We start from the raw sequence: 11897 nt of genomic DNA on the forward strand, positions 1-11897 counted from the left end.
TTTTAATGGGGAACCTAGGGAGGTTGGAATAAGGTGAAAATCCGTGCAAACATGCGCACAAACACCATAGCTATGATTCCAGGAATCATAAACACTATGTTAGTGACAGTTTTGCAGCGTGGTGTATATTCTGAAGTGGAAGGGGAATAAAAAATTGGACACTGATAAAATGGGGTACAAACAGCGTCGATGGGGTGGACGCAATACTGCCCTCTGCTGGTTAAGTAGTTTCACTGCAGTATTTAGTTCCTGGTTTCTATTGACGCTCTCAGCGACTCTTTGGATCACCACGCAGCATCAACTTTTTAAGAATGGAAGTTGCTGAGTCTTCGCCCGTCAAAAATACATTTAACTAGATCTGTTTTCACATAAACTGTTGCTGGTGCACGATTTCGGCGGGGGATGAGTCTGTAGACTCTCGTGCAGGTTTCGCCTCGGTGGTCTAGCCAGCTAAGCTAGTCAAGTAGCTAGCTATCAAGCTAGGTTGCTATCCAAAATGTCGAACTGCTGTGCTGCCGCCAACTGTGACTACCAGCAAGAAGATCCCGATAAAAGCACTCCGCTTTTTAATTTTCCATTGGATCCGGAGCGGTAAGGCTCATCTACTATGGCGTGGGGTGTGTGTGATGATTCGAACATTCATTTAGCCAAATGCTCCTAGCTTTCTCGTTAGCTTGGCATCATGTTGGCTCACTGTGTCAACTCGGTTGAAAATGGCGCAGACTCGCCACCCTCCTAAAAACTCCCCGTGGATGAAAGTCAACTCATTCTTTCTCAGTTGAGCGATCGAACGAAACGATCAGAATCATCTTTTGGGTGGTGTTTTCACTTGCAGTATGCATCATCGTGACCAAATTACATGAAAGGAAGATGTTTTGAAACTTTTTGTTCTGCAAACGACGCCTACAGTTTCAGTGCGATCGCGTTGCAAGGATCAACTCGTTGAGCTAATTTAAACATCCTTATAGTGCACTTATTTAAAAACTGAATTTATGTTCATAATTTAGCAAATAAATGCATTTTCTTTTTACGCGATTTGCAATTTAGATGCTTAGCAATTTCAAAATGACTGCGCGCCTTCCATTAGTTTACTCATAGTATATAGTAGTACTTTTTAAAAATGGATTTAGTGGCATGGTCAAATTTAGGGTTGAATTTATTATTGCTTCACTAACCTCAAGTTATCTGCAGGTACACGGTTCGCTCTTTAGTACAGTCCAGTTAATCTTCTTAGAATTATTTTTAAAATTTAATTAGCCATCTTTGATATGTGGACTAAATATAAAAATCAAACTTAATGAAGATGATAAAGTAGACTTTATTGACTCTTTAAACTGCTCCACACTTGTGCTGAGTTATCACATTGTGAATATTGTACCACATTTTCATGAGAAATCTTCAACACACAGAGAATATTGTTATATATTTCAATTTAAAACCTACTATATAATCATATGTATTGAGCTCTCATTGATGAATTGGTGTGTAAAATTTTCTGATCATGCTTTTTTTCTGTTTTTAGCTGCAAAACATGGCTGACAAACTGTTGTCGTCAAGATTTGGCATCACAACCTCCAGAGGAGCTCCATAAACTCTACAAACTTTGTGCAAAACACTTTGAGCCCTCTTCGATCTGTCAGCAGGTGAGAAATGAACTTTTCTGACAAAAATTTCCCATAGTTATGGGAGGAACAAATTATATTCCAAAAGTTACATTTACTTTAGCTCTTTTATGTGAGATTCAATTTAATTTTAGGCCACACTTGAGATTTATTTTTATTTTTTTAATCTATTTTCAATTAAAGGAAAAAACATGCTTTTTTTCCCCCCAGAGTGATTCAGAATGTGTCTTGAATGATGATGCCATTCCAACCATTTTTGATGCTGCTGTACCTCCCAATAATGAATTGTTGTGCACCAGGAAACGTGCAGCAAGCCCTGTAAGTGTGTCACTTAAGCAAAACATCACCAAAGGTTTAATTAACCATTTGAATGATCTTTATTATTCTAAATAGGTGGAAGAGGAACCCTCTGTAAAGAAGACAAAAGGTAAAAAAATGCCTGCAGAAAAAAAATCTAATCCCGACATAAAACGGAATGTTTTTTATCATTACATAGAAATTCCCTAAACAAAAATTGATTTATCTATTTGTTCCCTTCTATCAGAAAATATAGAAACACCAAAAGAGACCGAAGCAAAAGACATTTGTGATATTGACTTGATTATTGTCCCTGAACAAGAAGATAACCAAGCTCAAAAGAATGCTGGCGGCACTAAAGCAAAAGAGACCCTTAAGGCTTATTTCAAGGAAATTCTGGCACTGACCGGATTCAGCATAAACGGTAGCAACATCAACACAAATGAGTCGACTGGTGGATCCACGGCTCAGGTTTCACTGAAGAACATATGCGTGGAGAAAATTGATAAGAAGGAAATCCTCCAGTTTAGTGAGAGCTTAATGCGAGAGGAGATCCAGATCAGCCTGAGACATGCCCGATTCTTTTCCATTCTGCTCCAAGATGTGACCGCCATAGAAGGCAAAGAACAGATTCCAATTTTCATCCGATCGGTGACAGAGGACGGGTTCCCACAAAAACACCTTGTCGGTTTCCTCCCATGTGATTTGGATGCAGACAATCTATTTCATCATCTGGTGTTAGAATTAAGACACAAGTGGAACTTAAGGATGGAACACTGTCGAGGACTCTCGTACTTAGTCACTGGGCGGATGTGCCAGCCACTGCGAGACCTCACGTGCAAAATATTGCTGGAGTTTCCCCAAGTGGTTTTATCGCCCAGCGACCCGTATGCTTTTAACATATGGATCATCCGCTGCATGCCGGTACCAAGCATTCAAGATATCGTAGACACTGTTGAAGAGGTTGCCCTGCTCCTCAGGAACACACCTGAGCTATACAAAAGATTGGAAGGGAAAATCCAGATGACATACAGTCATATTAAGGGCGAAGTGGAAAGAATCAAGGCAATCATCAGTGCAAATTGGGAATGTGGCACAGATGCCTTTCAAACCATGTTGGATATCTTGGAGCCATTCCTGAACTGCATCAATGAAATGATTTCAAAGGTAGATGAAGACACCGCTGAGCAGATGGCCAAACTAAAGCCGCTTCTGAGGAATTTCAATTTCATCATGACATTAGTGGTTCTCAAGAACACACTCTGCTGCGTCAGCATCCTCAATTCGAGTCTCAAGGGAATCATTAGCATGAGTACCACAATGCAGTACACCATTTCCAATGCCTTAAAACTGGTCAGTAAATATCAGCAGGATATTGCCATATTCACCAGAAAATGGTTTTCCGACGCGGTGGGGCGAGCCAAGAAGCTCGGCGTTGAAGTCATCAAACCCGAGGTTGAACACGGCGGAGAGGTCAACGATACCCCACTTGAAGATTTTTACAGAGAAACATTAGCCCGGCCTATCTTGCAGTATCTCGTAGCGGAAGTCAAGCGCATCTTCAGTACAGAAATGGTGAGAATTCTCAGGTGGCTGTCTTTGGTGCCGTCCTATATGGCTGACCATAATTTCAGCATTCGTCGTGATAAGGTGGCAGACGCAAATTTGAACAACCTTGCGAGACCCGACACATTTTATGAAGAGTTGGGTTGTTGGGAAGTGAAGTGGAGGCACGCCAGCAAGCGCAGGATTCTGCCGACCACCGTCTTCGCCACCCTCAAGATCCCAGACATTGGGTTCTACCCAAATGTACAGAGTTTGCTGAGGGTTCTAGGCACGGTGCCTTGTGTGAATGCAGAGTCAGATGTTTATGGGCAATACCACATGGTACTAGAGCGATGCCACGCCTACCTGAAAGACACACCGGAGGACCAAAGACAATGCAGTTCCGCCTATGTCTATGTCAACCAAGATGTGCATATTAATGTTGAGCAAATGGTGGATTCCTATATCCAGAAGCATCCGGACATTATGCAGATGTTACAGACTGTGAGTCCATCAGTATTTTTTCATCTGAATTATATTATCCCATTATATCAATGGTTTACTAATATTTCATTTTTTGTGTGCATATTTTACAGAATGAAGAAATTAAAGATAACCCTTCCAAAGGTAACAACAGCATGCAAATGGTGGATGGGTAGTAGTTGCACTCTCCCTAGTAAAAACTTTATTTACGATGCACTATGTTCACCAACCACACATTTGGAAAAACAATTTAAAAAAGGATAGGAATGCATCTCATTTGTTCAACAGAGCATCAAATTATTTTGACACTTTTATTAATAGTAAAACTGCTTATGTAAGCTTCCTTAAGCTTAGTAAGCTACAATTTTACAGCACTTTAGCTGAACAATGGCCACTTTGTCAACTTTCTTAAAATTTTGTTTTACACAGAATTTTGTTATTTCACAGTTAGTGGCGGGCACAGACTTGCTGTACAGAGTATTTGTTATTGAATTCGTTTTTTGCATGCATTTGATTACAGTGGCAAGCCAAGGAAACCATTCTGAAAAAGAAGCCATTGGAGATGAACCACAGCTAATCAACCAAGAAATGGATGCCGAGAGTCTCGTTGAAATGAAGTGTGCCGAAACGGACAGAGAAGCTCTAAAGTCGGCGCTGCAGGCGTCTGTCACGGCGGCGTTTAACAGCCAAAGCTGGAAAGAAAGCGAGGTTTCTCCCACTCAAGATGGAGAAGCCGAGTATGTCACCAAGTCTGAAATGAAAGAAGTACTTACCGTGTGCGAAGGCGCAGTCAAGGAAGGAATCCTCACGGAAGTCGGCACTTCCTTCTTTTCGCTCTTCATCGACCGTGTGTTCAAGATGGGGGAGAAGGACTACCTCCCGCTCTTCCTAAGGTTTGTGGACAGTGCCGACGTCATGCGGATGGAGTTGATGGGCTTCCTGGAAGCGGATCTGGATTGCGACACAATGGTGCGTCGGCTGATGGAAACGGTGACAGAAGAGTGGCGTCTGGATTTGACCAACTGCAGAGGTCAGGCGTACCTCGGATCTGGTGACGTTTCTTACAAACTGAAGGCTTTCGCTTGCAAAGTGCAGGAGAAATATCCCCTGGCCATTAGCACCCATTGTTCTTGCTACTCGTTCAACACGTGGTGGTCAAAATCCATCCCCGTGTCCATTGTTAAAAGAGCGCTTGATACTTTTGAAGAGGTGGTGCTTTTTTTTGCCAAGAGGACAGCGCTAGAAAAGCAGCTGGATCACGTGATTGCCTACGGCCTTCGGGAGAGCTACGAAAAGGTCCAAGAATTGCAGGGCATGTACTGTTCTCATTGGCAAGAACTACACGATTCCTACGAAGTGTTTGTGCAGATGCTGGAGCCACTCGCCGAGTGTCTGGAAAAGGTGAAGAGCAACCCGCAGCGGTGGAAAGCTGCCGTATCCGAGCAAGCCGAAGAACTCCTGAATAAATTGAAGCAGTTTGAATTCATCATGGCTCTCGTTGTCTTGAAGAACACCTCGTCTTTTACCAGAGAACTGAGTGCGGGTCTTCAGAGGGACCATTTCAATGCAGCATTTCAGCTATGTCAAATCACAGGAATTGTGGCCACCTTGAACCGAGTAAAGACAAATTTGAAAATATTCCACCAGAACTGGTTCGATGAAGCGTGCGCAATTGCACAAAGTCTGGGAGTACCCATAGAAGTGCCTGAAAACTCTTTGCCAAAGGACAGCTTAATAAAGCCTCTTGGTTATTATAAAGACGGCTTAAGCGTGCCCTTGGTGGACAACCTCATCAACGCTGTCAAGGATCATTTCTCAGAAGATCACAAAGAAGCTCTCAATTTTCTCTCTCTGGTTCCTTGCTTGGTTACGGTCAGTTACATGTTCGAGAGCCTGAAATCAAAGCCACCTCTGTACAGCAGCGATCTTCCCGATGCCGACAACTTCTTCACAGAACTCTGCTGTTGGAGAGTAACTTGGAAGACTAAAGTTGCCTCGGTGACTATCCCAAATTCAATATTTGACACACTGCGCCTGCCACTCATGCAGTACTTTGGCAACATCAATGCGCTCCTCAGGATTATGTCTGTACTGCCCAGCACAGCCCTTGAAGACTGTGGTGTTGTAATGCGCCACCACAAGTTCCAAGAGTATCTGAAGAACACCAATCCTAAAGACAGGTCCTTGTGCTTGGCTGTGCTACAAGTAAGCACTGATTTTAACAGAGATCTTGACCGGATGGTGAACCAGTGTTTGAAGGTCACTCCGCAAGCCTTGGAAGGTATCTGTTTGGTGAGTGAGTGTATTTGCTAAACGTAACGGCACAGGTTTATTCAAACAGCCGCTTTTGTCGTAAATGGGAATTGCATCGTTTACTGTATTTGATCTGAATAGATTCTGATTTTTTAATCTTTCCGCAGGATAAGGAATCCAAAAGTTTAATCAGAAACTCTGAAAATATGGAAGGTAAGGCCACTAAAAGCATAACTTGATTGCCCCGACTTTATTGTATGTACTGTATATTTATTTCTTTGAAAATTTGTTGTGTTATTTTTCTTGTAGTTGACGCCTCTTCTAAGATGGAATGTGATGAGTCAGAAATACAGCCATGTTTTGAGATGAGGGAAGAGACGCAGCACACCAAGCCAGTAGATGAGAATGGACAGCTTGGAGATAACCGTCAATGTCTGTTGACAATATTCAAACAGGCTGTAATCTTGAGTAAAAAAAACATCAGTATTGTAGATCTCTCTGAAGAACAAAGAGAATACTTCACACAGGAGCTTAACATGTGCCATTGGCACAAAGAAGAGAACAGACTTGCACTGCCCCTGAGTGAAGCAGAAATGGTCACATTGTTCACAGAAGCAATCAGGGAAGTCCTAGTGTGCGAGATCCAGCAATCTCCATTTTTCTCCCTTATCACAGACAAACCTGTAAAGATCGCTGACGAGATTCACTTACCCGTTTTTGTCAGATTTGTCCGAGACTCCATTCCAAAAGTAGAGCTTCTGGGTTACTTGCCCTATGACAAAGACTGTGACGTCAACGTGCAAGCAAATAAGCTTAGCAAAATACTAACAGAATCCTGGGGCTTGCCAATGGTACACTGTCGAGGACAGGCATTTATGCACCTGGGTTCAGCATACCAAAGCCTGAAGAAAATGTCATTGGACTTTCTCAAGAACTATCCATTGTGTACTGTAACGCCCAGTGAGTCCTGCGGTTTGGCATATTGGCTCGCAAGGGGGGTTTCTTGTGCTCCTATAGTCAAAATGCTGGCTATTACCGAAGATTTGCTGCTGTTCTTCGACGCGGCTCCTCATCTCGAAGAACAGTTGGCGCAGGCTCTCGACGGACTGTTGGATATGCCGAGGGAGGCCCTGGATGAAATTCCAGAAACGTGCTGTACAAGATGGAGGAAGAGAGAAGATTTCTTTGACATTCTCGCCGACACTTTAGAGGGCATTCTCGGTTGCCTGGACGCCATCTCTTGTGATTCCAAAGGCTCCGTGTCCATGCATGCTCAGGTTATCGCTGCCGCTATGAGAAATATGGATTTCATTGTCGCGCTGGTGATCCTGAAGAACGCTTGCGCTCCCCTTCGCAACTGTAGCACCGTTTTCCGCTGCGGAAACCCCGCTGACATTCTTTGCGAAGTGGAAAAGATCCCCGCCATCATAGAAACTCTCCGCAAAATGCTCAACAACGTCAACACCGTACACCTGACTTGGTTTGAAACAGCGTTTCAACTAGCGTCCAAGGTAGCCCCTCATCAAGTCTACTTCACTGAGGAGAGCAGTGGCTATGAATCCCCAGAGGAGTACTACAGAGAAAATCTAAGTATTCCACTCCTGAAGGGTCTGGTTGATGAAATGAAGTACACCTTCTCAGATAACCACTTGAAAGCACTGTCAATCTTGTCTCTACTGCCATCTTGCAATCCGCAACCCGTTCTTCCGCAATCAACAGAGAAACCTTTCCATTTATACCTACCGGATCTTCCAGAGCCAGATACACTTGAGCAAGAAATCAATGCCTGGGCCGCAGTCTGGAGAGACAAAGACCAGGATGTCGCTCCTCCGACATCCGTCGCTGAAACGTTAGTCCACCCCGAGTCCAAGAACCACCCGACGGTTATCTCGCTGCTTCGGCTCGTCGCCGTGCTGCCCAGTGTCAGCATTGAGTGTGACCTAATGAAGTCCACTTTGAATTCCATGAGAGATACTTTAAAGAACACTGTATGCAAAGGAAACCGGACCGCTCATGTGATGCTTCTCTCTCACAACACGGCACTGCAGAGGCTGCCTGAAGTCATTGCCAAATGTATTGAAGTATGTCCAGAGAGCAGTTCTTGTCTTACACAGGTAGGTTGGACAATTTACTTTGTTTCGCTCATCTGCTAGACCACATTTATATTTGTCTCATACTCTAGCTGCAATTAAAAATTGCTTTACTATGCTCACTTTCTATATATTATATATATTTTCTAGATATTTTACAATTCTTAACAAGAAAAATTTGAATTGCAATATAAAGAAATGACACAAATCATCAATTTTCATACTGTGCATTGAATTTGAATCATGGTAGTATAGCTTAGTTTCTCAGGTCTCTTATCTTTTAATCGTAAAGTATTTTAAGGCACTGTTAAATCGCTAACCAAGCGTGTCACCTAATCAAAGTTGTGCTCCTTGCAGGCTACTGAAATTCTAAGAGGGCTAAACCTGGACATGGGTAAGTGCCAACACATTTCTCGATAGACAGCCTATCTGTAAATGCATCCCGGTCGGTGAATTATAAATTATTAGCACCCATTTGAACTCCTTCCATCCCAGCCAGTTTAAATAAAACACAATCCCTTTTCAGTACCGGTCATTTTCAAAAAAAGCAGAACCTCCCAAAAGAGTGATCAATCTTTCATCAGAGGAAAAGTTTTACTCTGTGCTAAACTACTAGTCTGTGTTTTATCCATTTTGAGCTTGCATTGAAATGACTGTTGATTTGAGTTGCATGAAGACTTTTTTTCATTCACCCGTGCAACAAATGTAAAAGTAGTAATAAGGATTTTGCAAGGGAGTGTATGGCTTCCACTTGTGAACAGAAATGTGGTTTAATTCACAATAGTAATATTTTCATATTTGTCAACAGGAGTGGATGAAAAGCCGGCAAACCAGGGCACACAAATGGTACACGACGACGCTACCGTCGAATCTGACCAGTGCGCGAGCGCAGAGGAGAAATCTACTGAAACAGAAGCGGTTAGGAAAACGACCGAAGGAGTTAGGCAGCCGGTGTCTTTTTACGAGCCGCTGTTGCGTGAAGAAATTATCAAAGAACTGTGGGATTCTCAGTTTTTCACAATCATCACGGAACAGACCGTCGAGATCGAGGGCGAAACATACGTCCCACTGTGTGTCAGGTACTTAAACAAAGAAGATATCCAATGTGAAGAAACATTAGCGTTCATCCCCTTCATAAAAGACTGCAATGTTCTTTTGGAGGCCATCGAGACCACCCTCTCGGAAAAATGGGGCCTAAACATGGCCTATTGTAGAGGACAGGCCTCGCTAAGTGTCGGAGAGGTCGGCGCTCAGATGAGAGCTGTGAGCGTAGCGGTAGCCAAGAAATATCCTCAGGCAATAAGAACGGTCAGCTATGGTTTGTCCCTCAACGTTTGGCTGGCAAAGTCTTCCCCGACCGAAGCGGGGGCCAACAGGACCGTTCAGATCGCCAATATCTTACACTGGCTGACGCAGGATGCCGATCGACAGAGCAAGCTAGAAGAGATGATCCTCCGTGTGTTTCAAAACAATGAGGCAAAGGGCAATGAGCTGAGGGACATGCTGATGAAAAATTGGGAGAAGAGTCACGACATGTACGAGGTCATGGTCGAGATTATCCAAGCTGTCTTACTCTGCCTGAACGAGCTCAGACATCGGGGAAGTACTGGAGACCGGCAGCAAGCGTCACGCTTCTTTGATTCCATCCGAAACTTTGAGTTCATCCTTTCCTTGGTGGTGCTCAGACACGTCTTGGGGAAAACTAAAAAACTAAGCCAGTGTCTTCAGGGCAAGCCTTTGGACATGTTACTCGCTATGAATTGTTTGCCAGATCTCACCGCTTCTCTCAGGGATTTGCTAAGCGACATCGATACGCATCACAAGGCCTGGTTTGACGAAGCCGTCGCCCTGGCGTCCAAATTGCACCTCCCCTTGTTGCATTCGGTGCTCCTGGAGCCTTTGAGCGAGCTTTACAGAGACGCTCTGAGCAGGAAGTTTATCGAGCACACGCTAGCGGAAATTGGCGACCTCTTCACCGAAAACGTGACGGACACGTTCAGGTGTCTGGAGATCGTGCCTTACGCAATGTCCAAAGTGGAAAGCGGCCTCCTGGGATCTCTGGCGCCGCGTCTTTACAAGGAAGACTTGCCGGACGAGGCCTCGCTCCAAGATGAGATGAAGTTGTGGAAGGAGAAATGGTTAGACCCCATGGCGGGCTACCTTCCGACCACCGTTCTCGACACGCTGAAGATTTCGCAGATCCGAAGTTTTAGTAATATTGAAACTCTCTTGCGACTCCAAGTCATTTTGCCGTTTTCAAGAAGGGAGAGCAACTTCAAGCAGGGAAAGCGAAGCTTACAGGACTTTCTACAGCAGGAAAAACGATGGCTCGCTGACCTACATCCTCTGTAAAAAAAAATAAATAAACGCAGGTCTTCCCAACATGGAGAGATAGACGGCGCCCCCGCTGGCCGTATTCCAGACGACTCAATTCTTCGGTTCTCAAATCAACATTGCTTCTGTATATTATTGATTAAACGGATTCCCCTCGCGTTGAAAGTCTATTAACCGAGTTTTTTTTCTTCTTCTTTTTTTATATATATATATATCTTTTAGTTTTCCTGTCGTTTGTACAGCGTTGGGACCAACTTAATGAGTGGGGTGGACCGGGGGGGGTTAAACAAAAAAAAAAGTGTCCCATTGACGTTCTGGATTCTTGTTGTGCCTTGACGCAAAAAAAGTTATTTCATTATTGTATCATAAAACATTTCCCATTTGGCATTCAAAACAATGACAGCAATGTCCTCCGTTACCAAAAATGACCCAGGTTGTCATCAGTACCACTTTTCATTTGGCGATTAAATGTCACATTTTTCCTTTATTTGTGCACGCATTGAAATAATTGTTCATGTTCTGTTGATTTTTTTTCTTCCTCATTTTCTGACACATTGCAGAACTGAATTTGCTGTAAACCTAGCTTTTAAAGAATGTCTCCTTAATAGGAAAAGCATATATATTTGTCAAAAAAGTAATAAAAGTGTCTAAAGAACAACTTTGTGGTTTGTTTTGCATACCTTAGTACCCTAGGTTTAGACACAAGATGGCACCGTGAAGCTTTTTTTTTTTTAGTCCATCCTTTTAACTCTTGAACAATTTTTAAAAGTATTTTTCAATTAAGAAGTTGAATGGTACTCATAGTTTAAAAGGATCTTGTTAGTGCATCCAAAATTTCTCTCTTCTTTTCCATCCAGTGTTGGAATGTGAAGTGTCTGGGATCACACCTGTTATGGAAATCATTTGGTCTTTGGCTTCAATCTTACCATTGTGGTTGAGTTAATATGTGATTTCTCAGCGCAAGTGTTTTCTAAAGTGTTTCTGTTGGAGAGTCAATAATTGGCTCAGGAATACAACAAAGCGCTCTGAGGCGAGGTGGAATTGTAACTCGATCAATTCTTGTGACCTCGCCAAACTGGATACTTCATGAAGTCGGAGTAGTCAAAATTGATTGATATCCAACACAAAGCTGCCTTTCCTTAAAGATAATACAGATATGTAAATGTCTTGTCAGATGTTTTACTAGAGCTCCACTATTCAGCTGCCCCAAATCTTGTGAATGCTATTATCATGTCATTCTTTTTTGCATTGAAGGTATTCCTTTACATTAAAA

At 43.1% G+C, this 11897-nt stretch overlaps 1 protein-coding gene across 1 annotated transcript; it reads left to right on the top strand.

The window, feature by feature from the left end:
- Positions 1 to 237: 237 nt before the first annotated feature.
- LOC144212924 (uncharacterized) lies at positions 238 to 11282 on the top strand. Its single transcript, XM_077741118.1, has 11 exons — positions 238 to 591; positions 1523 to 1643; positions 1833 to 1940; positions 2016 to 2049; positions 2167 to 3968; positions 4061 to 4091; positions 4468 to 6239; positions 6368 to 6413; positions 6510 to 8314; positions 8648 to 8684; positions 9099 to 11282. The coding sequence occupies exons 1-11, from the start codon at positions 497 to 499 to the stop codon at positions 10640 to 10642; spliced, it is 7395 nt and encodes a 2464-aa protein (XP_077597244.1). The 5' UTR covers positions 238 to 496; the 3' UTR covers positions 10643 to 11282.
- The last annotated feature ends 615 nt before the right edge of the window (positions 11283 to 11897 follow it).

This window comes from Stigmatopora nigra, chromosome 19 (assembly GCF_051989575.1).
Source record: "Stigmatopora nigra isolate UIUO_SnigA chromosome 19, RoL_Snig_1.1, whole genome shotgun sequence".
Lineage (NCBI taxonomy): Eukaryota > Metazoa > Chordata > Actinopteri > Syngnathiformes > Syngnathidae > Stigmatopora > Stigmatopora nigra.

Excerpts from the sequence above, each read along its gene's own strand:
- LOC144212924 (XM_077741118.1), top strand. The coding sequence starts at position 497 with ATGTCGAACTGCTGTGCTGCCGCCAACTGTGACTACCAGCAAGAAGAT. Across the intron at positions 592-1,522 it reads TTTCCATTGGATCCGGAGCG|CTGCAAAACATGGCTGACAA; the intron begins GTAAGGCTCATC and ends TTCTGTTTTTAG. Across the intron at positions 8,685-9,098 it reads AGGGCTAAACCTGGACATGG|GAGTGGATGAAAAGCCGGCA; the intron begins GTAAGTGCCAAC and ends ATTTGTCAACAG.